The sequence below is a fragment of the Struthio camelus genome, chromosome 25 (assembly GCF_040807025.1).
Source record: "Struthio camelus isolate bStrCam1 chromosome 25, bStrCam1.hap1, whole genome shotgun sequence".
Classification (NCBI taxonomy): Eukaryota; Metazoa; Chordata; class Aves; order Struthioniformes; family Struthionidae; genus Struthio; species Struthio camelus.
In genome coordinates, this window is record NC_090966.1 from 5,089,802 (window position 1) to 5,117,668 (window position 27,867).

General features: G+C 62.3%; 1 protein-coding gene and 1 long non-coding RNA gene across 4 annotated transcripts; one reads left to right on the forward strand and one right to left on the reverse strand.

Moving 5' to 3' along the window:
• Positions 1 to 432: 432 nt before the first annotated feature.
• NXPH3 (neurexophilin 3) lies at positions 433 to 6,899 on the reverse strand. 2 transcript variants are annotated; one of them, XM_068919223.1, is made up of 3 exons: positions 6,504 to 6,899; positions 3,796 to 3,881; positions 433 to 2,534 (listed from the first exon to the last, which is right to left on the reverse strand). In XM_068919223.1, the coding sequence occupies exons 1-3, from the start codon at positions 6,667 to 6,669 to the stop codon at positions 1,803 to 1,805; spliced, it is 984 nt and encodes a 327-aa protein (XP_068775324.1). In that variant the 5' UTR covers positions 6,670 to 6,899; the 3' UTR covers positions 433 to 1,802. The 2 variants fall into 2 exon arrangements, with proteins under 2 accessions (XP_068775324.1, XP_068775325.1); XM_068919224.1 differs by lacking the exon at positions 6,504 to 6,899 and having other exon boundaries at positions 3,796 to 4,122.
• LOC138062230 (uncharacterized) lies at positions 5,738 to 27,440 on the forward strand. 2 transcript variants are annotated; one of them, XR_011136316.1, is made up of 2 exons: positions 5,738 to 5,892; positions 26,827 to 27,440. It is a non-coding gene; the product is annotated as an uncharacterized lncRNA (long non-coding RNA). The 2 variants fall into 2 exon arrangements; XR_011136315.1 differs by lacking the exon at positions 5,738 to 5,892 and adding an exon at positions 20,594 to 20,790.
• The last annotated feature ends 427 nt before the right edge of the window (positions 27,441 to 27,867 follow it).

Consider the following 27,867-nt stretch of genomic DNA (forward strand, 5'->3'; position numbering starts at 1 on the left):
GTTATTTTCTGAAACGGTGCTTTCAAAGCATTTTAAACTTTTGTTCCCCGAGTAAAAATCTTCCCATTGATTATTGCACTGAAAGGCTTTCTTTGCTGGATGCCTGTTGGACCTGGCCTCGGCGCCGGTGTAGAAGCGCACGCGGCGAAGCTGCACGGCCGTGCGCCGCTGCCCAGCAAACCTGCCTCCCGCCTGCAGAGGTGGAAGGAACCGGACTCGTGCACGCTGAAGCGTAAAGCCCGCTTGCAGCCGCTGCAGATAACTTGCGAGAGTTGGGTTGGCGTGAGGGCATTTTTGGACTTGGCCTGGCGCGCTGGACCTGGGGGTTGTTGGCGAGAGGAAGGGCCGGCCGGGGAAGGCCGCTTTTGTTGTATTCTGGGGAGGCGTGCGTGCCTCAAAGCCGGAGCCTGAGGTTTTAAGGCGTAGAAAAGGGGCCGAGACCAGAGGTTGGGAGCAGCGGTCAGCGGCGCAGCCCTGGGCCCCGCACGAGCAACAGCGATCAAGCGCGGCGGCCGGGTGAAAGCGGTGAAGGTCAAAGTTGGAGCCCCGTCAGCCTACGAAAATTGGATCCAACGCTTGGAGACTAGCGAGGGGGAGTTCGGTAGAAGACCCGCGGAGGTCTGAACGCGGGCGCGATGCCGCCCGTGCCTCGCTCCTAACGGCACGAGTTCCTCCCTCTACCCGGAGGAGAGGCTGAGATTGCTCTCGGCAAAAAACACTTGACCTGCCTGTGCGCTCCTGTGAAAACTTTATTCTCTCTCTCAAGGACAGCTTTGTTGTTGGTTTTTTTTTTTTTTTGTTTAAAGTCAATTAAATGCTACAGTCGGAGCTCGACTTCACACACGCGTACGCGCACACGCAGGCGCGCGCCTTTGCACCAAGGAAATACAGACACGACAGCGTTTAGCGATCAGTGTGGCGGCGGGGAGAGGCGGCTGGGGGACGGCGGGGCGGAGGGCTTGGGCAGAGGGAGCCGGGAGTGATCGGAAGCACAGATGAGATGAAGAGGAAAGGCATGAATCATATATTGTGTCAGGGGAAACACATGAATCATGTATTGTGTCAGTGGTTTCGACAGATTCGACCAGGATTTCTTTATCCGCAGATCCATAGTCCCCAAACCCCCCCGGCGGAGCGGAGCTGTGCGTCCAGCTGGAGCCGTGGTGGGCTCACGCCCATGGTGGTCCCTCTCTTCTCCACGGCCTGGCGCCCTCCCAGCGTCCCCATCTCGGCAGCCCTTCGCACCCCAGTGTCCACCCGGGGGAGGACGTGGCTCCAGCTCGCGCTGCTGAACTTGAGCATAGAGAAGAGGATGTGACCGATGCCAACGGTCATCTTGTGGCCACTGAGGAAATCAGGTGCCTTTGTCTCCACTGAGGTCATTTTCTAGATCCAGGCTTTTCAAGCGTACTTCTGTAGACCTCTCTGCCTCGGATCCAATCTTTGATGACCATGTGGCCTACCTAGATCCAGGCAGATGTATTATTGCATTGGGGAACACAAATCCTGATTGTGGTTTTATGTCCTATATTCTGCATCCTAGATTCAGGCCCCGTCTTCACATGCCAGTCTCTGAAGACCACGGATCCAGGCCAGGTTTAGAAATACCAGACCCTGAAATTCCTTCTCTTGACATGGGAGCTGTTGGGGAAAATAGAAAATCCTCCTCTTCCTTGCTGCAAGAACTCTGGTTTCTAGAGACCTCTGCACACCCGCCCCGCTCATGAAACAGTCCCCATCCCTCCCCCCACCCCCCCCAGCACCCGCTCGTCACCGGGGCACCCGGAGGTGGGCAGAGCGCGTCATCCAGAGGGGTAGTAGGGCACGTCGCTGTGATAGTTGTAGTCAGGACACACCTTCTGCACGAGCCTGTAGTCTATGCTGTAGAAGGTGATGTAGATGCAGATGACTTTGAAGGGCTTCGAGCAAACCCAGGAGACGTGACTTTGGGTGTGCTCGTGGTAGCAGGTTTTAGACGGGTCGTATGTGCAGAGCGTGGTTTTCTTGGCACGATCCACTTTCTCGTATTCCACTCGGCAGTTGAAGATCTTGGATTCTTTGGCCTCGATAAAGATCTGCTGCTCCAGGTCAAACTCCACTGCCTTGGTCGGGGGGACGAGGCTGACCGAGATGTTTCCTTGCCCGGTAGAGTTGTGCCGGAAGAAGACGTTGACCGTACCGTTGCCGTGATCGACCACCTTTCCTGTGATCAAGAGGTTCAACTTTACTGTCTTGATATTGGAGTAGAAGTCTCCCCAGCCAAAAATTTTTTTAAGTTTGCCTGTGGCTGGCCCCAGGTCCCTCTGTCCTCTGGGGCGTGGAGCATGATCCCGCTCGGACAGGTGGTCTAGGATATCCCATAGCTCCCGTGAGCTGCTGACCAGCTCGAGGAGGGTCACGTTCTGGTGTAAGGTCGGAGTTAACAGGGACTTTGGAGCGAGGTGCCCTCTTCTCTTTTGCACTCGAGGTCTCTCTTGGGTCTTGGATTCACGTTGCTCTGCATCTTCCCCTCCTTCTTCTTGGCCACAGGTCACCTGGACAGGGCAATGGTGGAGAATGAAAGGTGGGTGACGTGTGCCTGCCCCCCTTGCCCAGTTGTGTTCATCATAGCCACCCCACTTCTCTGGGCAGGACCTAGCCATCCTCTTCCTCTCCTTGCATTCCTTATTTGCCTTTTCTCTCTTCTTTCCCTTCTGCTTCTCTCTCTAGGATCCATATTTCCCTTCCGGTAGCAAGTTTTCCCTGCTCTCCTTCTCCTTCCGCTCTTGCTTGAGGAACGGGTGGAAGGAGCCGGGACGGGGAGAGGGTTTGTTGGGTGGTGGCGCAGCCGGGCACTTGCACCTTTCTGAGGTGGACGGCTCAGGGTAGAGCCCTCGCACCCCAGGGCACGTCGGCAGAGGCTGGGGAGCGGGGGCCGAGGGTGCCGGCCTCGCCGCCGACAGCGCGTCCCGCGGACCCCTCTGCTCACCTCCGGACCGTTGCCGCGGTTCGCGGGCGAGCGGGGAGCAGCCGGGCAGAGCGACGGAGAAACGCAGCGAGCGCCGTCGCCCGGAGGTGAGACCCTGACCCGGGGAGCTGCCCTTCGCCTCTCCCCGCCGCGCGCGGGCTGCCCCGAACCCGCCTGCAAACTCTCTGCTCCCGCTCCCCCCCGGCACCGGGACTCGGCCCCACGTGCCCCAAGGGACGGGCAGGCACGGAGCCCTGCCGGCACCCGGGATGGGGGGACAAGATCCGCCAGGCAGGCGGATGCCGCAGGCGCGTCGCCCTCGCTCCGGGCAAATCCCGCGCGGGGAACGAGCCGCCTTCGGCTGCCAAGCAAACGCCCGCTTCGCTCCCTGGGGTTTCAGCGCTCGCCTGGTCGAGAAGGAAAAACGGCCGGGGTTGGGGGGGAGCTGGGGCCGGGCCGGCGCGCGGCACCGCCGCGCCGGGGGGCAGCAGGAGGGCGCCCAGCCCGGCCGCCCCGGGGTGCGGGGAGCTGCCCCCCTCCGCCGTGCCCGGGCAGGCTACAGGGTTTTTAGGGTGGTCGGGAATGTGATCGTCCCCGCGCGTGTCCCCTCTGCAAGCCCACCCTGCTGCCGCCCACCCGCTGCCAAGCAGCAGAAGTTTTAGGATGCTTGATTTTTTTTTTTTGGGGGGGGGGTGGAGGGGGAGATGTGGAGGGGGGATTAATTGCTTGGAAAACCATTGCTGGCTGCAAAGCCCCCCTGTCCCTTTGGCCACCCCAAGGCTCCCCCCCGGCCCCCCCGCCCCAGTGGGCCGGGGGCAGCGCGCCTTCCCCTGCCTCCCGCCACTCACCAGCCGGTAGATGCTGCCCTGGAGGAGGAAGACGATGCAGCTCCGCGCGAGATGCATTTTCCAGCCGCTGCCCGCCTGCCTTCTCCCTATCTCAAATTTAGAGAGGGTCTTTTTTTTTTTTTTCCTCCCCTCTTTTCGGGAGCGAGGGACGCAAGCGACGGCAAGGGGGGGGGGGGTGTCCCTCTTTGGCAGCGGGCTCCTAGGGCCCCCCCCGGGCCCCGGCGGCTCCCATCCAGCTGTGCAGCTGGACCGTGCAGCGGGCGCCTGCCCCTCCTGCGCCTTCACCTGCTGCTGCCGCCGCCGCCGCCGGCTCCTTCCATCTGCCGCCGCTCGCCGGAGACTCGCTCAAACTCCGCTCCATCCCCTCGGCGCTCCCTCCCCTGCCAGGTGCGGGGAGCCGAGCGGCACCTCCGCGCGTAACCCTTTGCTGCCTGCACCCCGCCGCGCTCACCGAAAGCCCCGTTTTGGGGCTGGCCGAACGAGGGGGCTGGCAGCGCCTTCGCGCGAAGGAGCCTCGTGCAGCATCCCGCCGGCAGCATCCCGGAGCTGCACGGGGAAGGACCAGCAAGGAGGGAGCGAAACGGGGTGCTGGCAACGGCTGTTAGGGAACCCGCTTGGCTCATTCTGCCCTTTTTAAGCTGCTTTTTCTCGCAGCGGGGGAACAGGGTTGTAGCACTAGCTCGTGGCTCAGCTCTCGCCCCGTCCCCGTGGCGGCCGAAGCCTCGGGGCGCTTCGCCGTCCCGCTCCCGCCGGTCCCAGCAGCAAAATGCTGCTTTTCCTGTTAATTACCTACGGGAGGCTGCTACTCGCTCTGTAAGCGTTGCAAAGAGCGAGAACTGTAACATTTCCAGGGTTTTCTGGGCTGGCAGGAGGTAATAACTTGCCGAAAGCTGGGGCCTGAATGAGGCACCCCCCTGCCCCGGGGCCGGTCGGGATGCGCCGGGCGGCGAAGCTCCCCGCCGCCTGCGTGGGAACTTTGCGCTTGTAGCGTCGCGCCTCGGCCGAGGGGTGCGTACGCGGGGCCGGGCCGTCGCCCGCTTCCTTCTGCGCCGCCGCGGGTGGCACCTCTGCCTTTATAGTCGCGAGAGGAACACGAAAACGCGGCTTCGGTCCCCACTCAGGCAGGCCCGTTGACTTTTATGTTATTCCAGGAAATACGGGGAGGGGGGCCGGGCGCTCTTGCACTTAAGGAGCAAACAGAAGTCAGCGATCGCCCGCGCCGTTACGGAAAGGTAGCCGGGCGCTCGCTCGCGTTGGCGTTGTGTTTCGCCCAAGGGAGCAGTTGGCCTTTTCCCCGGCTCGCCGCGCAGCGCCTTGCCGGAGACCGAACTGAGTCCTGAGCGGTGATTTCCGCCCTTCGCAGCGTGTTCTCCGCCTCCTTGCTGCATCCCCCCCCCTTTGTGCCGAGCCACTCGGGAAAGACGGACCTCGCTGGGTCGCCGAAGGTCCTTAAGCTGCGGGGAGGAGGGGGCGTTCTGCGATGCAGGATGCTCTCGCTTGCATCGCTTTTTTAGCTGCCGTCGATCCCGCGGAGCGGCGGCGTTTTGGGGGTGCGGGAAGCCCCCGCTGCCGGCTGAGAGCCAGCGGAGGGCGAGAGACCGCGGGAGCCCCCAGCCGACCGGCGACAGGGGACAAACCAGGGACCGAGGCCCCACAAAAGCTCCCCCAGAGCTGGGGCTATTAAGCTCCAGAATATTCATCCACGAGCGGCGGCGGAGGGACCCCGGGGCCTCCTAACGCCGGGAGAACACGGTGGCGGCGGCGGATATACGGCGGCACTAACGCTGTCCCGGCCCCGGCGGCGTGCTCCACACCTTTAACAGCCGCCACATCCTCTAACGACCGAGATTTCGATAAAAGAGCTTCATAAAACTCCCAAATGCCGGTGCCGTCACCTGCTTTTAAATCACTGCCGGCGCCGGGGCGGGCGCGCAGCCTTGCCGGAGCGAGCGCCGCTGCCCGCGCCCGACCTCTGCGCCGGGTTGTAAAAATCCTTCGCCGGGGAGGGAGGGAAGAGGCCGGGCAGCTTCGATTCTGGTCCGAGGCCAAGCTGAGGTCGGCACAGCTCCGGGCGAGGAGGAAGAGCCGGGCATAAAAGTGATTTACTGCTCCTTTCTGGGTTTTTCTGGGGTTCGGCGGGAGCTGGGGACTGGAGCGGCATAAAGAAGGGCTGATTTAGGAGCTGCTCCAGCTCGTCTGGTGCTGCTACGGCTCCCTCCGGAGCTGCTGCGATAGCCCGCGAGCGGCAGGCTGGCGCTTCCCTGCCGCCTGCCCGGGCGCTGAGCGGCTGCGCCGGGGCTGCTGGCGGCAGCGCGGGAACGGGCCGGGGGGCAGCGCGGGAACGGGCCGGGGGGCAGCGCAGGAACGAGCTGGGGCAGCATGGGAACGGGCCTGGGGGCAGCATGGGAACGGGCCTGGGGGCAGCGCGGGAACGGGGCTGGGGGCAGCGCGGGAACGGGCTGCTGCCGGCCTGGCGCTGCCGCCCAGGAGCCGCAGCCAGGGCTCCTGCATCTCCTGGGCAGAGCCGGGGCCTCGACAGCCCGAAATGCCCCCCAGCAAGGTGAAGCCTGGGCCAGCGTTTGGGGACCGAGCTCCCTTGAAGCGCTGCTGGACGCGTTCCCGGTGCGCTGGGGAACCGAGCTGGATGCGACTGGGGCGGGAGGAGAGAGCGCGAAAACACTCGTGACCGGTTTTAAGAGCATCCAAACCTTTTTTGCCTGCTGCTTTCGCCCTCGGCGGGGGCCGGGGGGGGGAGGACGGCGAGCGGGCTGGCCTGCAGCACCGAGGCCTCCCCGGCGGCTGCTGAGCACCGGCTGAATCGGTGCAGCGGCTTTGGCTCTGCTCGGCTCGGCCGCTCCAAACCCGCAGCTCCATCTGCTGGGTGCCAAAGCGGCTATTTTGCAAGTTTGTTTATTCGTCTGCGTTTTTTCCGGAGGAGAAAGTCCTGGTGGCCGAGGTGTCTCCTTCCCTGGTCGCCCTGCGCGAGGCCTCGGGCCGGGGGGGTCTCCGGGGACGAGAGCGGCAGCCAGCGGGAGGAGCAGACGGGCTCCATCTTAGGGATGCGCGTTATGGACTTCAAGCTCAATCACAGCGCTTGCTTTACTCTGGCCTTCTCTTCTCCTTCCTGCTCTACGGCTTTTTTTCCTGGGATCAGGGCACTCTTGCCCGCGCCGCTTGTTTGCGCAGCGCCCAGCGAAGCTGCAGCCCGCTGGGGCTCCGGGAGCTGCTGCAAAACCGCTCGCTCCGCCGGCGCCTGCTTCCAAACCCGGACGTCCCCAGCGCCCTGGGAAACCTTTGTTTTTAGGTCCAGGCGATCTGGCTTTTATTATTATTATTATATATATATATTTTTTTTCCCTGGGATAGGCTCGAGCCCGCCGAGAGCGGGGGCCGGATTTGGGGGCGAAGCGGGGAAGGGGTGGACGTGGGCCCTCCCTGCGCTCGCCGCAGTTGCTTTTTGATGCGGGATGTAATCGAAAAGCTGGGACGCGTTGCAGGACGCGTTGCAGGACGCGTTGCCGCTGCTCCAGAGCCCTTTCCCTGCCGTGCAGCTCCAGGTTTCCTTTCCTGGGTTTCTGTTGCCCTCTAGTGGGACCCTTCGCTGGGAAACGCAGGTTGGGGGGGGGGCAGCATATTTTTAAGCAGAAAAGGTGCAATAAGCTAAAGAGCAGGGATGCGACGAGGAAGATGCGCTTTGGCCGTGGCAGGTGCTGCTGGGCATCTTCCGGCGGCGGCGCGCGGGCCCCGACCCAAGCACCCGCGCAAGCGTGGGAGACGGCCGCTGTCAGGCCCCGGCGGCTTTGGCCGAAGGAGGCTGGGCAGCCCCGCAGCCGGCTCATCGCTGCAGTGAAGCGGCTCGGTTCTCTGCTCCTCCGCGGCGGCACGGGCCCCCTGGGCCGCGCGGAAAGCAGGGTTTTTCAAGAGCTTGAGTACCAAAAAGAAGGGGGGGGGGGAAAAAAAAAGAGGGAGTGAAGATGCTGTGGGAGAGACAGCAGCGATCGGGAGGGTAGAGCCTGGCTCGTGTAAAGCCTTGGAAGAAGCAAGCAAGCGCGAGCGGCGCGGGACCGGGCGCCTTGCCGGGAGGGGAGGAAGAGCGTTAACGCGGGGCCGTTAAGAGGCAGCTGCAGCCGCTGCATCGCCCAGCGCAGCCCTTGCTCCCTCCGCCCGCCTTTTGCTGCCCTCCCTGGTTTTATTTCACAGCCCGAAAACCCGAGCTGCCCGAGCTTGTTGGGCCCGCCAGGGAGATTTCCCCATGCTGGGAAATACGGTTATTCCGGATTGATTTGAGCGTAGGGACCCTGCGGCTAAGCCTGTTTCGCTGCCCGAGCCGCGCTGCCGGCCCAGCACCGCTCAGGCGTCGCCCAGGAAAGACCTGCTCTTGCAGGCGCCATCCTGGGGAAAGGTCTCATAAACCGCTCGTCTAAATTCGGGGCCCCCCCCGGGGACAGGGTTGGAGCCGGCAGCCTTTCTCCCGAGCCGGCTAACGCATCGCAGCCGGGTAAGACTCGCATCGCCGCCGCTCGTACGCTAGCCGTGGCCGAAGGGCAATTCGGTGCCGCAGGCTGTTTTGTCAGGTAGTAAAACATAAAGTAGTAGCGCTCCTGGGAAAGCTGTGCGCAGCTCCGGCTGCCCGGCGCCGTCCTGGCAGCCGCCCCGCGCCAGGGCACTGTGCGGGGGTTTGGTGGGTTTTTTTCCACGCTCATCTCCTTTGGGTTTTTGCCTGTGTTGGTTCGTTTGCTTTTTCTCGGGCCGAGCAAACTGGGAGAAAAGAAAAGTCTCGCTGCTGCGCTGGGGGAGTATGGAGATGACGGTCCCTGCTCACCAGGGCGCTGGGGAAACCGCGCTGCGGCTCCGTCCCGAGGCTGCTGAGCCCCCGCGGGCTCCGATTTCGCCTCCCGCCCTCCAAAGCCGAGTATCATCTGCAGAGAAACCAGGAGCGGCGTCTGCGCTCGCTGGGAAAAGAGAGAACCGTGGGGGGGAAAGAAAAGCCCCTGGGCTGGGACGCTGCCGTATTTATCCCCGCTCCGCGTTTTGCCCCCCTGCAGCAGAGCTGCCCAGCGCAGGGACCAGTCTTTCCCCGTTGTTTTTCTGTACCGTGCACGGTTTGTTTTTTTTTTTCCAAGGCAGAGCTTTAGTTTCGCCGGTAAATCCTCCCGTACAGAGGCCTCGCTTTGCAAAGCCGCGCACGGGCGGGCTGCTGCTGCAACGCCGTGGCCTCATCCCCACGAACCCGCCAAAGAGGGTCGTTCCCGGCGCCCGTCCAGCCCGCGCTCGGTGTTTCCGCTGGATGCGGTGCCGGTGGAGGCGACGGTTCGCGTCTCGCGCAGCTATTCCTGCCTCCGGAGCGCGGCGGAGATTAACGGCTCGTTCGTGCTGGGCTCAGCCAACAGCGGCCGAAGGGTCTGAAATGATAAATCGGAGCCGAAAGGGTTCACGGCCTCGTAACGCTTTCCTGGGCCGTGCCCCCTATTTATATCTCGGTGCTAGCGCTGGAAAAGCGCGGTGTAAGCGCGATGCGCTCTATTGGCACAAAAGCTGCCAGGTTTGCAGCCGCCGGCGTTTCCCGCCCGGCTCGCGGAGTGGGACGGCGCTGATTGAAACCAGTGATCGGTAAAACGCGGCGACGCCTCCGGCTGGGCCCGAGTTGTTTGCGTTGCGCTGAAAACGGTGGGAGAGGGAAAAAAAATAATAATCTCAGAGTGCAAAATGCCCTCGGTGCTGTTTTAGCCCGGACAGGGGAGAAGCTGAAATCTTTACAGTTTGCAGCTTGGAAATCTGAGCCGTGAAAGGGGGTGGGGGGGGGCTCTTAACAGGAAACCTCGAAGGCTCCAAAGCTTGGTTTTGGCCCCAAAAAAGGGTGCTGGAGCACCTCCTGCTCCGGATAGGAGCCGCCTTTGGCGAACCTTCTGCCTCCGGCTGCCCGTCGGCCCTCCGCGCCTCGCTGCCTCTCTCGTTTGTGCCTTCCCGGGCGGGCTGCGGAGCGGCGATAGGGCCTGCCTGGGGGCTGGGGAATAACGCCAACGATCAGTACCCCTTAATGCTAGGCTGGGCTGGACAAGGGGGGTTATTTCCCTATGGAAAATTTTGACTCGTTGTCGGAGCAAAGAGCGAGGGAGGGAGCATTGGGCTGAGAACCAGCAAAAAGGGGACTTTTTTTTTTTTTTTTTCTGGAAAACCTGGGGAAAAGGGAGGGAAATTGCTGCGGTGCACTTTAGGTTTGGTGCGAAAGTTTTAAGTTGTATTCGAAAGGTGTTTCCTTAAAAAGAGAGGAAAACAGAGCCGTTGTCAAAAACTCTCTGTGGAAGCATTTTTAGGTGGAAAACCTAAACCTGGGGAGCCGGGGCCATCGGAGGGGAGCGCTGCGATGCTGTGAGCTGGCTGGCAGGCTCCTGTCCGGTCCCATCCCGTCCCTTCCCGTCCCGTCCCATCCCATCCCATCCGGGGCCAGGCAGCGTCCTGCAGCGGGGTGGGAAATTCCCCCAAAAGCCCTTGAACAAGCAAGCCTCATGTTTGGCTCGCTTGATTTTAAGCCTCCCTGCTCCGCGCGGGAAGGCGGGGGGGGTCGAGCGATAGGAAATGAGACTTTGCCAGGTTTTCCCAGGCTCGGTAGCGATTCACTGCAGCTGGGCTTGTGCGTTACCGCTGCTCCGAGCCCCGTTGTCCCAGCGTCCCCGGGGCGAATAGCCCTCGTTCGGCACCCAAATGCACCCGTTTGCTGCTCCTGAGCTGAGCGATAAAACAGCGGGGCAGACGTTTGCCATTGCCTCAAGGTACAGGCGTAGCAAAGGGAGCGATGCGCGGATGATAGGAAGGAAGAAGGGGCGATGGGCGGATGCCGGGAAGGAAGAAGGGGCGATGGATGGACGCTGGGAAGGAAGAAGGGGCGATGGATGGACGCTGGGAAGGAAGAAGGGGCAATGGATGGACGCCGGGAAGGAAGAAGGGGCGATGGATGGACGCTGGGAAGGAAGAAGGGGCAATGGATGGACGCCGGGAAGGAAGAAGGGGCGATGGATGGACGCTGGGAAGGAAGAAGGGGCGATGGATGGACGCTGGGAAGGAAGAAGGGGCGATGGATGGACGCTGGGAAGGAAGAAGGGGCAATGGGCGGACGCTGGGAAGGAAGAAGGGGCGATGGGCGGACGCCGGGAAGGAAGAAGGGGCGATGGGCGGATGCCGGGAAGGAAGAAGGGGCGATGGGCGGACGCCGGGAAGGAAGAAGGGGCGATGGGCGGACGCCGGGAAGGAAGAAGGGGCGATGGATGGACGCTGGGAAGGAAGAAGGGGCAATGGATGGACGCCGGGAAGGAAGAAGGGGCGATGGATGGACGCTGGGAAGGAAGAAGGGGCAATGGATGGACGCCGGGAAGGAAGAAGGGGCGATGGATGGACGCTGGGAAGGAAGAAGGGGCGATGGATGGACGCTGGGAAGGAAGAAGGGGCGATGGATGGACGCTGGGAAGGAAGAAGGGGCAATGGGCGGACGCTGGGAAGGAAGAAGGGGCGATGGGCGGACGCCGGGAAGGAAGAAGGGGCGATGGGCGGACGCCGGGAAGGAAGAAGGGGCGATGGGCGGATGCCGGGAAGGAAGAAGGGGCGATGGGCGGACGCCGGGAAGGAAGAAGGGGCGATGGGCGGATGCCGGGAAGGAAGAAGGGGCGATGGATGGACGCTGGGAAGGAAGAAGGAAGAAGGGGCGATGGACGGATGCTGGGAAGGAAGAAGGGGCGATGGATGGACGCTGGGAAGGAAGAAGGTGCGATGGGCGGACGCCGGGAAGGAAGAAGGGGCGATGGATGGACGCTGGGAAGGAAGAAGGAAGAAGGGGCGATGGACGGATGCTGGGAAGGAAGAAGGGGCAATGGATGGACGCTGGGAAGGAAGAAGGGGCGATGGGCGGACGCCGGGAAGGAAGAAGGGGCGATGGATGGACGCCGGGAAGGAAGAAGGGGCGATGGGCGGACGCCGGGAAGGAAGAAGGGGCGATGGGCGGATGCCGGGAAGGAAGAAGGGGCGATGGACGGACGCTGGGAAGGAAGAAGGGGCGATGGATGGACGCCGGGAAGGAAGAAGGGGCAATGGATGGACGCCGGGAAGGAAGAAGGGGCAATGGATGGACGCTGGGAAGGAAGAAGGGGCGATGGATGGATGCTGGGAAGGAAGAAGGAAGAAGGGGCGATGGGCGGATGCTGGGAAGGAAGAAGGGGCGATGGATGGACGCCGGGAAGGAAGAAGGGGCGATGGGCGGACGCCGGGAAGGAAGAAGGGGCGATGGGCGGATGCCGGGAAGGAAGAAGGGGCGATGGACGGACGCTGGGAAGGAAGAAGGGGCGATGGATGGACGCCGGGAAGGAAGAAGGGGCAATGGATGGACGCCGGGAAGGAAGAAGGGGCAATGGATGGACGCTGGGAAGGAAGAAGGGGCGATGGATGGATGCTGGGAAGGAAGAAGGAAGAAGGGGCGATGGGCGGACGCCGGGAAGGAAGAATTCTCGTTAGAAAAAGTCACCAGCAAACGCAGGATTGGGGGTTTTTCACAACTACCCGAAACCAAAGACGCGCCGACAGCGGGGATCAGGATAGAGCTGCTCAAGGGCGACGATTTGGGCGCGCAGCAGCCTGCCGGGAAGCAACGCGAGCTCCAGCGGGGCCAAACAGCTCAGAAGGAGCCGCAGCGCGGGAGCGGGGACGCGGGGGCGAGCGGCTCGGAGGAGCCCTGGCTCAGCCGCCGGCGCTGCCGCTCCGGAGCGTTTCAAGGCCATGCGGGATATCGGTGGCTCGCGCTCCTCCTGCGGGCCAGGGGAGAGCACGCGCCGGCCCTCTCTTCTCCGCCAAGGGATTCACGCGCGTCTTTCATCTCTTCGGAGAGCGGTGCCTCCGTGGAGGCTCGCGGGAATCGGCGGCGAGGGGAGAAGCAACCGAATCGCAGCCGCCTCTGGCTGAGCTCTGCAGCCGGCGCGGGGGGCGAGGGGAGCGGGAGAGCTGAGCGCCGTTGCTTTGCCAGCGCCTGCTTATGCATTTTATCCAATTACGGCTTAATGCGAAATGCATACGGAGGCCTTGGAGCGGGGACGGGAGCCCAGGGCTCGGCTCGGCGCGGGGCCGCCGGCCCGTTCCCGCGCCCTCTGCCTCGCCGCAGCGGGACTGCTGCAAAGCTTCGGCCGAACGAATGAAGTCGCTCCAAGGCATCATCACTGGCGACGAGTCTGTTTTGAAAAGCCGGAGCCCTTGGCGGGTCTGCTACATAGTCGGCGTTTCCGCTGTGCCGGGAACTTTGCTGGGAGCCGGTCCTTGAACCCGGCCGCCCCGCTGCGGCCGCGTCCGACCTCGCCGTGCCTCTCGCTTTCTCCGTCTTCGTTTTATCCCGAGCGGTTGCTGGCTAACTTTTGCTCTGCTTTAGAAGCAAAAGCCTTGTCTGGAGGCTGCGTTTGCTTCGCTTCGGCATCCCGCTGTTAAATCTCAGTCGGGCTTTTGCTGCTTGATGAAAAGATTTTTTTTTGCGCCGGAAAATCGGGCTGCTTTTCCGATGCCTCGAGTTGGCCGGCCCCAAGCGCTGAACATCGCGGGGGAGCGCTGCAAACGCGAGCCGCCGTCTGCCCAGCGCCGCTTGCTCGCCCTGCCCGGCTAAGCCGCCGGCTGCCGCCCCGGCTCGCCGCTCTGAGCCTTCAGCAAGTCAAAGCAACAAATTGTCCGTTTGAGTGAAACCTACCTGCTAGTCCTGGTCCCGGAGGAAGCCTAGCTCCTGAGCCAAAAGCCGGGAGAAAAATCAATCATTATTATAGGAGATAAAGCACCGTCCAAAGCTCACTTTTTTTTTTTTTTCCTCCCTCCTTGACAAATCGCTTTTTGGCTCGGATTTGCACTTTCTCATATCTAAAGCAGACAGGGAGATGCAGCTAGATAGCGGCCTTCCCTCGCCTCTCCAGCTGCCGCGTTCAACCCCGCGGAGAGGCTCTGCTGGAAACCAGCTTCTCTCCGCTGGTTTTAATAGAGAGAAAAACCGCGCGAGACGATCAACCAGAGACCTTTCTCAAGCCCGGCAAAGACTTTTTTTGGCAACTTAATTGCATTGCCTCTCCTATTTCTGCAGCTTTTCCGCTGCTTAGTCTGTTATCGATAGCAAGCACCCGCCTGGGTGGTCACCGGCCTCCGGGGCCCGAGCAGGTGGGAACTTGTCCCGTTTTGGGCAGGCGCGTTGGCCTTGCGGGTCCAGGCCTGGGAGCGCGTGGAGGAGGGGGTCACCCCTTGGCGGGGTCGGGGGGACTGCTGAGACCCCGGCGGGGCTCGGGGGGCGCGCGGTGATGGAGCGTGGCAGAGGTCAGAGATTTGCAAGCCAGTTGGCTTGGCCCAAGCGTCATCGCTTTGGACGTGTTAATTCTCCTTGTTGCCCGCAGCGAGTTGTTCCCGTCTTCTCTACTTCGGGGACGCTCCTGCGCATCTTTCCGGGGGAGCTAGCTCTCAAGGGGTTTTGTGCCCGCGACGGCTGCGGCACAGATCACTCCGGCGCTACAGCCGCCGTCTCCTTCTGCTCCCAGGGCAATGCATAAATCAAAGCCTGCAAAAATTACGGGGTGGGGGTCGGTGCGGCTCCGTGGCGGGGACGGCACCGGGGGGTAGGCGGCTCTGCCGGAGCCGGGGACAGGGCCAGCTGCGCACAGCCGAGGGGAGGACCCGGCTGCGAGGCCCCGGGCGCCGAATTGTCAGCGGCTCTGGGTGGGAAAGGGGGAGAACGGAGCCAGGGCGGTGGATTAATCGGCCTAAGATCACGCAGCGGATTTTTAGCAGCTGGAAATCAGATGCCGCCTTCCCAGCGCTCTGCTAACCCCAAAGCATCCGTCGCTCTTCCCAGGCGGCTCCTAGGTGCCCCTCTGGTAGCTGGGTGCTCCCTCTAACCGCAAATTGTTGGGTGTCAGGCGCCCAAACGCCTCCTATCCTGATGAGTTTGGATTGCAAAAAGCCCTGACGATGCACGCCAAAAAGCTCGGACGGGGAGGGCTGCAAAGGCCGCCGGCGGTGCCGGCTCTGCTCCCCGCGCCGCGGGACGGCCGCCGCGGAGTGGCTGCGCTGCCCTTACACGATGCTCTGCGGATGTTTTGCTTTGCACCACGAGGTGCTGCTGGCCGAAGGAGGGATGGGTTTGCGAAAAGACGATCGGCTACTGATAGCAAAGTGATTTACGGCGAGGCTTAGGCAAGGCAGCTCCAGGAGTGCTTTTACGTGATGGCCTAATGGTTATTAATTTGTCTGGCATTTACTGTAAAGCTATTAATCCTGATAGGCTTGTTGGGTATTTAATGCAAATATTTTAAGTGCTTCTATGGGATTTTTTTTTTCCCGCAAACGGCGCGTTTAGCTGCACAGCCCGCGTGCAAGCGGTAGCTCCCGTTTCGCTGGAGCGGCCCCGCGTTTCCTGCTCGGCCGCTGCCGTCCCTGGAGCCGGACTCTTCCCCGGCCGCCGCCGGGGCTGGAGGGCTCGGCCGGAGCGGAGAGACCCGCTGCTCGCCGCGCTCCCGTGCTCGCCGGGTTATTTCTTGAATTTCTCCCTCCCTTTAATTGCCTGTTTTACGTTGCTCTTTGGCAAGCTGGGCTCTGCCCATGTGTTTCTATTTAGGTGGCCTGACAGATCGAGGTTTCTGGCCTTCTCGGTGGGAAACGCTGCTCCAAAAGCCTGGAAACGTGTGAAGGCTGCAACCCGATAGGGGCTGGTTCCCCCCCTCGCCCCCCTCCCCGCAGCAGGGAGCACAGCTGATGCCGGGGCGGCGGCGGCGGGAGGAAGGAAAAAAATATCCAAACCTCCCAGGGAAATTGGGAATAGGCGGGACTTTAGCCAGAGATCAAGGTAATAAATCACAGCGTTGTCAGAGCAGCAGGTTCCTTCGGGGGGGAAGTCTGCTCCGAGCCGGGCAAGGCTGGGTTAGGTCCGGGCCGGGGAGCGCCGCGGCGCAGCATCCCGGGGCAGGAGAGGCTCTGCCGTAGCTGTGAAACCGGCTACGTGTGTTTGCCGTGGGCAGCCAGCCCCTGGCTCCAGTCCTCTCCGGAGGGGTTTAAGCCTGGCGTGGGCCATCAAAGGCTGTCCCAGCGTGCCACCCGGGCATTTATTGCCCTTCCGGAGATCCCGGAGCTGCCACCCTGCTGCAGACCCCCTCCAGAGGAAACAAGAGCAGCGTCCTCGGCGTTTCTGGGTGCAAATCACCCAGCCGGGCTTCGTGGCCGGGCCACGGTGGATGGAGGGATGCCGGAGTCTCCTCCGCCCTGGCCGGGGCTGCCAGAGCACCGGAGAGGTGCCCGGGGGGGTCTCCCAGGACCCCGTGTGCCGGGTCCAAGGTGGGAGCGAGGCGCGGGCCACCGTCCCACGCCCCTTGCAGGATCCCACCGGTCGGGACGTCGGCACGGGGCGCGCAGAGACCCCGGCAGCGCTTGCAGCCCCGGCTCGCTCCGGCCGAGCTATGCATCGGGCAGTCCCCGAGCCGGAGCCCACCACAGTGGCTTCTGGTCTCCTCTGTGTGGGACCTCCACCCCGCCACCATCGCCAGGGCTCGGAGCATCCCAGCCCTCGTCACCAGGAGGAGCCGGCACGAGCCGCAGCTCCGGCCGGGGGGGCCCGGGCGCGCCGGAGCCCAGGGTGCTGGGGACAAAGAGCCCTTTGAAGCCCTCGAGGACCGACTGCAGGGCTGGCCCTGCCCGTCCTCCGCTGCGCCGACGGACGCGTCACCCGGCCCCTGAATCGATGGCTTTATCCTTTCTTTTCCGGCTTTGCTCGGTCCGGAGCGCCTGAGCGGAAAGCCGAGGGGGATGCTCGGCGTTTCGGGGGGCTCCTGCCGCCCGGCAGCAGGCGCCCGGCAGCCCGAAGGCAGGCGACCGCGTCGCCTTTCGTGACCTTCGCTCGGAGCCGCGCGCCGGGGCTCGGCTGCCGTCGGGTCCGTAGCCACGGGCTTGGCGGAGCCTCGGCGGTCGCGTCGCTTCTGGTTTCGGCGGCGGCCCGAAAGGCACGTTCCCGCGCCGGCCTCGCGCCTCCGACCGCAGGGCGGGCGTGCGCCTCGCCTCGGCTCCGAGATGCTTTGCTGCTGTTTATCGATGGACGCCGAGGTCTGCGTTGCTTCCTTTAATCTTTCTTACTGCTCCGCTCCGGGGGGGAGCGAGATTTATTGCTGATGCTCGATTGCTTTTTTTGCCTCCCGACATCTGTGTTAACTCTTCCCTCGGCCATTCGGGAGGCATTTAGCCGGAGCAGCCGGGCGGAGGAAATAGCGCAACCGGCTTCGCGGTGCTTCGGAGGGGGCAAGCGCTCCCGGGCCAAGCGCGGCGGGAGGGAGCAGGTGACGGCTCTGAGCGTTTTGCCATATTGCGGGGCCTGGCTGGATGTTCGTGCTGTTGGCTCTGCTCTTCGAATAGCGTTTGGGGATATAAGGCTGCATTGCACGCTGCCGTCCAGACTTTTCCGCGCTGTTGTCCCTTCCACCCTGTCCCCGCCGCTTGCTCGCCATCCCCCGGTCTGCGGCCCCGGCCAAGAGGAAAGGAGATATTTGTGGTAGCAGCCCACGTCCGGCTGACGTTTCTACCTGGAGATGCAGTTGTGCATGCCCCCAGTGAGCTTTGATTATTTTTGAAGATTGAAGCTCTTGGCTGGAAATTCTGGGGTATTTTGGAAGCTCCCGGCGGGTCGGTCCTGCCCTGGAGAAGACGTTCGTCTTTCCCAGCTTCCTCTCCCTGCAGCGGCGCAGGGAAGACGGCTTTCTGCTTACGCCGCTCTTAGGTGACCCGTGTGATAATTGGGTCTAAATTGATTTCACTCATTTCCTGTAAGTCTCTAGGGAGCAAAATTCCCGGCTCGATGGAGGCCGCGAGCAGCCATTGGAAATCCTGCTACCTGCAACGCCTCCCGCGCGGCCCGCTTAATCCCGCGCTGCAGCAAGGGCCCAAATTCTTGCTGAGCTTTCATGCTCTGTGCATGGGCCTCCGTGACTTAACATGCAGCATCACCTGTATATAAATGCATATTCATTTGCATAGCATCTGTTTAAACACGCGCCGCCGCCGCTTTTGTGTTGCAGCTGCCCCAGCCTCTGCTGCGGGGCGCAAAGCCCGCCAGCGGCTCCCTCCGCGGCGACGGGGTTTGCAGCACGGAGCTAGGGCTTGGCAGTACGGATACGGGCAATTTCCTCCAGGCGCGTCTGGATCGCTAGGGCCACCCGGCACGGCCGGGGCTTTGCCGTGTTGCTGTCAGGGCTGGAGCGATTTCGCCAGCGCTGGGGGCGTCCCGCTGCCGGCCCGTCTCGCCTTTCCCAGGCGCACGATGCCACGGGAGCTGCTCTTTCCTACGTATAATTCAGATGGCAGAGGCGGAAGTTGGCGCTTTGCATCCCGTTTCCGGCCGGTCCGCGCCGCCCCGCGCTGACCGCCGTCCGTCCGCGAGCCTGCTTGCTCGCGTGCTTCCCCTCTCCGCTTGCCCTGCCTTAAAATTCACCGAAAACATCCCCCCTCTTTTTATTTTTTTTACGCCCCCGTCAACAGGAAACCGAGTTTTCATTTCGCCCCGGATTTGTGCCGAACGCGTTTGCTTTTCTAGCGGCTTTTATTTATTTGTTTCTTCCGCTAGCGGGGAGCGGGAGAGCTTGCAGCTGGCGGATAGCAGGGGAAGCGGCGGGCGCTAAAAGCGTGAAATAAGTCGATGCAGCGACTTTCACCGAAAACCTAAAACCTCCTTGCAAAGGAAAGGGAGGAAAACAGAGGATAACGTTTCCTCCCGTTCCCGTTGGTCCTGGTGCTGGAGTTTGTCAGAGCGGCGATGATTTACCCGGGGCGGCGCGGGGGTAATCCCCGCGCCGGGGGACTGACGGCTGATTTATGTTGCAGGAAAATCGAGGAGTCTTGTCTTCATCAGCGTGTTCCCTCCCAGCCCTAGGAAAGCTGGTTTGTGTTATTTTCCTTCCGGTAAAAAAATCCCAACTGAGCAAAAAAGTCCTCTGGTTTTTGCAAAAAAAAACAAAAAAACAAAAAAACAAAAAAACACCGCTATTTAGAGCTTTATCTACCCCAGAAATGACCAGACCTAACCCAGGTATCCACAGGGATCGCCCTGCGGAGACGCCGGGATGCGAAGGGCAGATGCTCCGAGGCAGCATCACGAGCGCCAAAGCCTCGCGGCCGCCCCGGCCCCCGCATCCCCCCTGCTCCGCCGGGAAGGAACCAGGTGTAGCCCGAGCTTAATTTGTTTTAAATTAACACGCGGTGGGAGGGAAGAGGGGGGTTGATAAGGCCAAGGGTAAATTTTCTGGGGTTTTGTCACCTGGGAAAACGGCCTTCGCCGGTTCTCCGCGGTGGGGGGGACGGCAGAGGTCTCGGAGCTCGCTTCGATTAGGGGCAAGAAAGCTCTGCTCTCCTCGGCCCCTCGGAGCAGGGCGTTTACACGGTGACCGGTTTAACCCGCTGCTGGTGGGGTTAAGCCTTCTCCCACCCTTCGGAGAGGGGTCGCGGTGGCTGGCGGCAGGAGCGGAGGGCGTCCGGCGAGGGCTGGGGCCGACTCCCGGCGTCCCGGCTGGCTTGGGCGCCCCGGCGCTGCTGCGAGCACGCAGGGGCCAAACTGCCAAAAAAGCCTGGCCGAAATCTTCCCCGCGCTCCGGGATGCTTCAGGGGACAAGGTCGTGGTTGCAAATCACGCCGTGGTTTTACGCGTAGCCCCCTAAGGCCCTTGGCGCTGGCCGGCTCGGCTCCGGGACGCTTCGGGCCGGGGCGATGGACCGAGCGGGGCTGCTCTGCCCGGCCTCAACCCTTTCCCGTTCGATCGAGAGAAGCGAAGCAGCGTGGGGAAACCGGAGGTTTCTGCTGCCTTAACTGGGGAAAGATTTATCTCCGAAGGCAGGAAACGTCGCGTGCTTTAAAAAAAGTGCATATTTTAACCAAATTTGTTCTTTAACTGCACCCTGGCCCGGCCGAGGCGTAGGGGAAGGGGGAAACGAGCCCAAGGGGCCGGGGAGGGATTTCTCCGCTCAGATACAATTTAGAGGGCGGTTTTTCAAGTCCCCGCTTTTGCGGCCGTGCAAAGTGCTGCGGGAGAAACTCAAAACCATGCGAAACTTGTTTAGGTTGGAGCCGGGCCGCGAGCGCGACGCTCGCAACAGATGTCTGCAAAAGGTTTGGCCGGGCTCGGCTGGCAGCCCGCGGGCCTAAATTAGACCTAATTTCTCTCTCTTTCATTTACTTGTTGCGAACTTGCTGAACGCCTTCTATTTTTGGCGTAGGCCCTTTAGCCGAAGTGCAAACCGCGTCACCTGACGGAGGAAATATTTTCTTGATAAGGCAGTTTTTTCCCCTTGTTTTGCTGCCCGGGCCGGGCCATCCGCAGCCAGCTGCTGGGCTGCGGGAAAATATTTGGTATAACTGAACGTGACCCAGCTGTTTCTCGCTGAGAGCTCTTCACAGAGGCGCATTACTCGTCCTTCCCCGGTTTAATAATAATAAGCCGTTAATGCATTTTTTTTTTTTGCCATCCAGCGAGGGAACGAAATGCTCCCAGGTGTTTGCATGGCAGCGGCGCGTTGGCTCTGCCTGCTCCCCGGCCCGGCTAAACCCACCGAGCGGCTCCCGCGGCGCCTAGCACCAAGTCTGGTGATAGGACGGGGTGTATTAGCACCACTGAATGACAAGCTTATAAATGCAATGTAAAATGTAAGGAAAAAGCGAATGTTTCCAATATGCTGGTGGCCCTGGAGAGCCTCTTCCCCCCCCTCCCACCGCCGCCTCCAGTTCACGTTCCCTGGGAATCTTGTGCAAATATTTGTTTTTCGTTGTGGTTTTCAGCAGACGCGGCGCCGCGCGCGGGCGGGTCGTGGCCTCGGTGCGAGCGGGTCCCCGCGTCGCGCAGCCCGCGGGCAGATGTCCTCCTCCTCCTCCTCCTCCTCTTCCTCCTCCAGGGCCGGACGGGGTGGAGGACGGCGACGCTGCGAGCAGAAACGGGTGGTTTTGTCCTGGCGGGGCCACCGGGAAGGCTGAACCGAGGTAGGTTTGCAGTTTGCATCGCGCTCTGGGGAGAGGTTTGGGGTCTTGGCACCTTCGCCCAGCGGCCGAGGAGGCTTCCGGGGCGCCCGCGGGCTCCCCGCCGCCCCGCGTGAATCGGCGCCGCCTCGTCCTCGTAGCGAACGCGCTGGAGCCAAAACGCCGCGGTTGGTCCGAGGTCTCTGGGTCAGCGGCTTTGACCGGCCGGCCGGCCCGGGGGCCCGACGAAAGTTCGGAAAACCTCCGTTTCTTGCTCTGCCAGGGGATTTTTTTTGCGCACGACCCGATGCGATACCCGCGCGGCCGGGCGGCTTTGCTTCCTTCCCGCCGTTTGCTTCCTTCCCCCGACCCCTTCTTGGTGCAACGAAGAGCAATCGCTCTTTCCGGAAGAGCCCCCTTATTTTAGGGGACTTGCAGGGGCTTCACAGAAGGGGCAGGATGCGCCTTGGACCAAAGTCGGCGATGCAGCTGGTTCCTCCGACGAGAAGCAGCGTCGCGGCCTCGCAGCCGCCTTCCCACAGCTACCGAGGGAGCCCGCGCGGCCGCTGAGTCCTGGCCGCCGCCGGCTCCCGGGCGGGAAGACGTGGCCGGGCAGGCGGGAGGCAGGTTTCATCCCAGCTTTTCCACCACGCTGCAACCTTGCACGGGGTCCCGAGGGGTTTCGGGCCGGAGCTGCGCCCCGCTGGCCCCCTCCTGCCGGGAAACGGTGCCCCCCGAGGCCGGGCATCCGAGGCACCGGAGCCGCGTGCCGGTTTTGGGCATCCCGGCTGGATCGCAGAAGGACCGAGCCGCCTCTGCCCGCTCCCTCTCGTCCTAGCTCGCCCGGCAGTCTGCTCCGGGCCGCCGTTGTCCCTGGTCCCCGGGGCCGTCGGCCGGGCTGTGTCCCCGGTAGGGCCCCCCGCACCGGCCGCGTTGTCCGGGAGGTAACCGTAGCCGGCGGCGGGGGCCGCCCGGAGACACGGAGCGGCCGGAGAAGACAGCAGGATGGGTGCAATTTAGTAACTCGACCTGGCGGCTGTTCAAAGGCAGAGAGGGCTGCAGTGATTTCCCCCCGGCAAGGCTGCGATTACGCAGCGGAGGTGCCGAAAGGCCCCCGCTACCCCGGCTCCAACCCACCAGTTCCTCTCGCAGCGACTCCCCGTCCCCGGATTAGGTCCTGGTGTCCAACCCAGATCCCCCCCCCCGGCTGTAATTTAAGCGGCTGCTGCTCGTCCTGCCCGCAGGGGCATGGAGGGGACAGCTATTCCCTCCCCGGCCGCAGCCGCGTTCTGGCCCCGCCGCCCGCTCCCCGTCTCGCTCCCGCGGTAAAGAGCCCCGATTCCTTATCGTCGCCCCTCCGTTTCTCCATCCCGGCCTGCCCCAGCGCGTGCCGCTGGACCGAGCGCCGCGGGGGACGCGGGAACCAGCTCAGCCCCCCGGGGGAGTTTGCAGCAGCCCCAGTTGCAATCACCTCCCCTTGGGTCGAGCAGCGGTGACAGGGGTCAAGGACTGATCCGGCTGGTGCTGGAGCCCCTGGGTGCGGGCAGCAGGGCCCAGCTGGCCCCGGTCGCTGGCCGGCCCTTGGGGGGGGGCTGCTGGCGGGACGGGGAGAGGAAGGGGTGCTGGGGGTGGTGAGTCAGGGGGAGCATTTGCTGCTGGGGATTAAAGGCTCAATGCTGAGCCAAGAGGAGGAAATTAGAAGCGACTCGGCGAGCCTGCTGGAAAGCAAGGTGGGATTTATGGCTCGGGGGCAGCTGGGAGCGAGGCCGGTCGGGGCTGCGGTGCAGCTGGCGGGCGACGGGGCCCGAGCGGCCCCAGGGCTCCTGCGAGGGCGAGAGCCGCCCGGCCGGGCAAGGCGGACGCCGGTCTGCCGCGTCCTGCGGGAGCGCGGAGCCGAGTTCCCACGGGCCGAGAAGGGGAAGGGGCAACCCAGCCTCTTCGCGCGCCAGGGGACCGCTGGCCTTTGGGCTCCCTAAAAAGGCAGCTGGGTTTGTGAGAGCAGCTTCTGCCCCTCTTCCCCCCGCTCCCCGTATTGCCAAGTCTTTTCCCCACCTCCGCTCATCGCTTTGCTCTACCTCCAGCCTCTCTTTTCCTCCCTCTCCCTTTCCCTTTTGCTTTCCCTGCTTGCAGCCGGGCAGCCCCGCTCGGCTGCCGAGAGGCTCTGCCTCCGCTTCCCGGAGCATCCTGGACCGCCGGCGCCCGCTCTGCGCCGCGACGGGGTGCAAACGGGGAGCCGGGCAGGAACCGCCTGTAAAACACAGAAAGTTAATCAGGGAGCTAATTGAAAGCAGGAACGAGCGGCTCTTTGCGAGCCGGAAGGGGGTGGGAAGCCGGGGAGCCTGGGGGGTTTTGTAAGCCGCGAAGGAAATCCATATGGTTGTGGAGGCAATTCCCAGGAATTTTTTTTTTAGCCCCGGCTCGGTCGTAACTGCTCCAGTCCTTTCCCTTCGAGTGTAAAATCGAGGCGCTGCGGGAGGAAATTGCTCGCGTGGCCGGTGTCTCTCGGGGCTGGGCGACAGCCCTGGGCGTCCTGCCCTCCCCGGACCGAGGGGCCGGAAGGGAAGGCAGCAGCTGGAAGGACCCGTTTGCCTTGGCAGGAGGGTGGGAAGGAGGGTGCTGCTCCGAGCCTGGCGGAGGGCGACCAGGAGAGACGCGAGCCCGTCGGCCGGAGCAGGAGCGGGCGCTGGGGGTGGCCCCTTGGCGCTGCTCCCCGCCAGCCCCGCTCGGCCGGCCGCCGCCGGGGTCCGGTGGCTTTGCATCCATCCTCGGTGGCGTTTTTCCCTGCCGATAAGGCTTGAAATAGGCTGGCGGCCGGCTGGGGAAGGCGGGTGCCCCGCGTGGTTCGCGGGCCGCGGCGGCACCCCTGAGGCTGTTTGGGGGAGCGGGCGGTTGGGGCCGTGCCGGCAGGCGGGGGGTCATCTGCCTGCAGAGCTGCAACTGCTTTGCACCCCCGGGTTGCACCCTTGCGGCCGCGCGCGTGTCGCCGCGGGTGTTTTCCAGGTCTGAGCTGAAGCATCTCTCCAGGGCGCTCTGATTATTCCAGGCTGAAAAGCAAGTTTTTGAAGCAATTAGAGTTGGAAACAAAACCCTTCCAGCTACAAAAAAAAAAAAAAAAAAGGGGGGGTGGAAAACAGGGGGGAGAATTTGTGTGGGCCGTATCCGAGCTTACAGACGGGCTGCGCCTACGGGGGGAAACGTCCCTTCCCGCTCAGCAGCGCAGCAAAATCCTAAGCGGACCCCACTTCCCTGCTTTCTTTTCGTTTTTTTCCAAGCAAAAACCCAGGCTCTGTCGCCGTGACCCGTGCCCGGGGAAGGGCTGGATGGGGCAGGAGGAGGGAGGCGAGCGGCGACGCGCGCCCGTCCGGCGGTACCCGGGCCGGCCGCCCCGCCGGGGTCCGCGGCGCCGGAGCCGGCCGCGCTTTGCTGCCTTCCCACGGCTCGCCTGGCGCCCGGCCCAGCATCCCTAGTTGCAAAACCAGAGCGCCGCGTATCTGAGAAGTTCATCTGGCAGCTCTGCGGAGCGAAACGCCGGCGGCCGGGCCTGGGGGGGACGGCGCGCGCTCCGCTCGGCAGACCCTCGCTTCGCATCTAGGGAAAATTTCATCCTGTTTGTTTGGTTGGTTTTTTTTTTTTTTTTAAAAAAACCAAAAACGCAGCAAAATTTCCAAACCCTAAGCAGCCTGCAACGGAAAAGGGGGAAATATCTATTTTAGCCATGAGACGGTAATGCACTAACCCGGGAGCCAGCCTCTAAGCGGGATTTACATCTGCTGGTTTTCACATTGGGAAAATGAGTCAGCGCTCAATGGCCAAGGGGAAGCGAGGAACTGGACAGAGCAACCTGTCGTCACCTTCCAAGGGAAATAAAAGCCCCTTTCTGCCCCTTCCCGTCAGGGTCCGCGCCGCGGTTTTCGCAGGGGAGCCGAGCGGCTGCACCCCGGGGCCCCGCTCCTCCGGCGGGAGCCCCTTTCCCGGGACCGGCGCCGCGTCCTGGCACGTCCGTCACCTCCCCGGTCCCTTTGAAACGGGAGAAAGTCCGTTCTTCCCGGCCGCGTGGAGACTTTTGCCTCTGCTCTGGGTGACTTTGTCTTTAGCCCGGCTTTGGAAGGAAACCAAAACGACCACTTTCTCTTCGTGTCTGTAAGTCATCCCCCTTCCCCCACCTCTGCACTGAAATAAAGGAAATAATTAAAAGACCAGGAAAACGAGCTGTTGGCAAGTTTCCTGCAAAACTGCTCGGCAGTACGGCGCTTTGCAGGGTTTGAAGTGTTTCACGGTGCAGGGCAGGCTTTCAAGGAGCTGCTGTAATTCCCGCTGCCAGAGGAAATCAGCCACTTTGTCACTCTCTGCTCCCTTTCCCGCTGCCTTTTTGCCCTGGGATGGCAGTTTCCCCGCTGTTTTGCTGGAGCAAAAACATTGCTTAAAACCCAGGTGGTTTCATTTTAGCTTTGGATGGAGCCAACATGTGCAAATGGGCACAGGAGCCTGCAATCAGGTACCGCCTGCCCGTGTCGGTGCGGTTAGCAGCTGGCAGCAATTTGCATTTTGAAGTGATATAATGGAAACCAGAGCAGTGACTGTGGTTTGTCCTGGGCTGTCACTGATGTTGGCTGGGGCACAGGGTGGGTTTGGCGGTTCCCTGCATGTCTCTGTCATCTCCTTTCCCTGATGTTCCTGGGTTTCCTAAGCAGATTTTTGGCAGTGCCCCTGTGCCGGACCCTTCTGCCCAGGGCCTTGCTGGGATGCGGATGCAGAGCGCCTGTAACCCAGCACCGCGCAGCGGCGGCTGCAGCAGGTGAGCGGCCCCGTCCCTGCCCCGGGAGCAGGAAGCTCTCCGTGGGGCTTCATTCCACGCTGTGCGTCCTCCGTGCGTTCCCAGGACCCCCAGGCAGCCTCGCGGCATGGAGCCGTGCCCGCTGCTTGGCACGCAGCCGGCGCTCCCGGCTCTGCGCCCGATCTGCTTCCCGTTATCCGGGAGCGTGGCTCGTGCTGGCACGCGGAGGGGAAACCGGCCGGCGGAGGGTGTCTGTGGCCTGGGCTGGGCACTAGTGGGGTCAGAGAAGCAAGTGCCCAAAATTCCCGGGGCGAGGAGGGACGTGAACCAACGCTGCTGCTTCCCGGGGCTGGATTTCAGCCCTGGAGCTGGGCTGAAGGACTGGGAAGGACCTGCAAGACCGCTTGCTCGGCTCGTTTGTGGAGGTGGACAGATGCACAGGGAAGAAATATAGGTGGGATTAGCGTTTGTCAGCTGCAGCTGAGAGCCGAGAGCTGGCGTTTCACGCGTAAAGCCCTGCCTGCTCCTCGGGAAGCTCGGCTTCCTTTTCTCATCCTCGCCCGCTGCAAAGGCAAAGCCGTGGGGAAAACCTTGCCAGGGTGCTCCCAGCGCCGCGGGAACCGGGAGGCCAAGCAGAAGCGTCTTGGTGCCCTGCGGAGTTTTTATTTCCCCCCCCCCCTTTTTTTGGGTTCACTGATGAGTTTTGAACGCTCGGGCCGCAGGTGGAGGACTTTCCCCCGCCGGGGGATGGCGACCGGCTGGGCGAAGCCGGAGGCGATCCGGGTGGGAGCGGGTGGCTGCGCCGGGCGCCCGGCTGTTCCCCCTCCCCTCCTGTCCAGCAGATGCGCGATTAAGCCAGGGGCCGATCGCTCGCTCCTCGGGGACCTATAAAGAAGGGAAAGGAAGTTTTCCAGGGCCTTTTCCCCCGGCCCCGCTCACCAGTCGATGCAAACATCAGGTTCCTTTTCCAGACCTTATTGCCAATATTCTCCCTCCTGCACCAGCCATAAATCAAGTTCCTCTCCCCAAGGACCAGCTAATGCAGCTGATCCCGCACACGGAGACCACCGTGCGCAGCCCCTTCCCAGCGCCGGCCGCGCAGGGAGGCTGGGGCAGGACCCGCTCTCCCCTCCAGCTCCTTCCCCGCAGCTAAAAGCCTTTTGGCTCCTGCTTTCAGCTCCTCTTCTCTGTTCCAGCCTTTTTCCCATGGGAGGATGGGGATTAAGCAGAAGCAGATTAAAACCTAATGCATTGATTGCAATTATTTTCCTCTTGTTTATTTGCAGTGTCGGGGGGGAGCCTGAAGAAGCAAAACGAAAGGAAGGGGAGCGCTCTTTCTGCCTACGTGGTCCTGGTCGTCGTTACGTTTCCGGCTAGTGAGAGACCCCGGCCAGCCAAGAGCAAACCCAGCGGGGAAAACCAACTGCCCCGATATGAACTAAAGACGTCCTGGGCCCGGGGTTTTGCAGCAAGGTCTCGGGAGCCTGAGCCTGCCCCTCCTGGTGCCGGCGGCAGCAAACGGGCGCAAAGACTTCAGGGGGAAAAAAAATAAGCGGAGCCTTTTAATGCTCTTTTATGGTGGCTGAAATAAGTGATCCTACCCTGGGCTGCTGGGTGGGGGGGGAAACTGAGGCACGGAGGAGCCGAGTAACCCAGCGGCAGAGGCACGCCGCGAGGCTCTTTATTCGCATCCGCGCGCTACACAAGGATAGGTACCCGCAACCCCCCGTCCCGCCTCATGCTGCTCACCCCCGACCCCGCAAAAGCCCCCGACTCCTTCCTCATCCCCCGTAAGACTTGCTAATAAATCGGCGTTTGTATTACAGAGGGACCGGGGTAACGACTGGAGAAACGCGTCTTCTTTGTACAACAGAAATATTATAAAAGGACACAAAACGTACCAACGAGCACTAGCTTTGGCTTATTTTTTCCCTCTTCGGGGTTTTTTTTGTTGGGGTTTTTTTTCCCCCCCTCTCTCCTGTTTGCAGCCAGGGATTTGAGGCATCCCGCCGCTGCTCTTGGGATGCTGAGTTTGCCTCCGTCCCCGCAGCTGGGAGGCTGGCGAAAGAGCGACGCGAGGAGCCTTTAGCTATGGCAACGGGGACCTGAGACCGTGGCAAACCTGTCCTGAAGGAAAGCGATTTGGTTGCGGCGAGGTAAATCCAGGGCGGTCGGTCGCATCGGGCCAGGCTGAACGGGGCAGTTGGGTTTTTCTTTGATGCGCCGTTAGCGGTACCCAGCTCGGGCACGATTTATTCGACTCAGACTGAGTCCGTCTTGGAGTCACTTGATGAAAAAAGGTAACGGAAGCGGCATCACGACAACCA

Coding starts and splice junctions, on each gene's coding strand:
- NXPH3 (XM_068919223.1), bottom strand. CDS start 6,669: ATGGAGCTGCGGGTTTGGAGCGGCCGAGCCGAGCAGAGCCAAAGCCGC. Junction 3,882..6,503: donor GAAAGCAGCAGGCAAAAAAG/GTTTGGATGCTC, acceptor AATTTGAGATAG/GGAGAAGGCAGGCGGGCAGC. Junction 2,535..3,795: donor AGGGCAGCATCTACCGGCTG/GTGAGTGGCGGG, acceptor TGCCCTGTCCAG/GTGACCTGTGGCCAAGAAGA.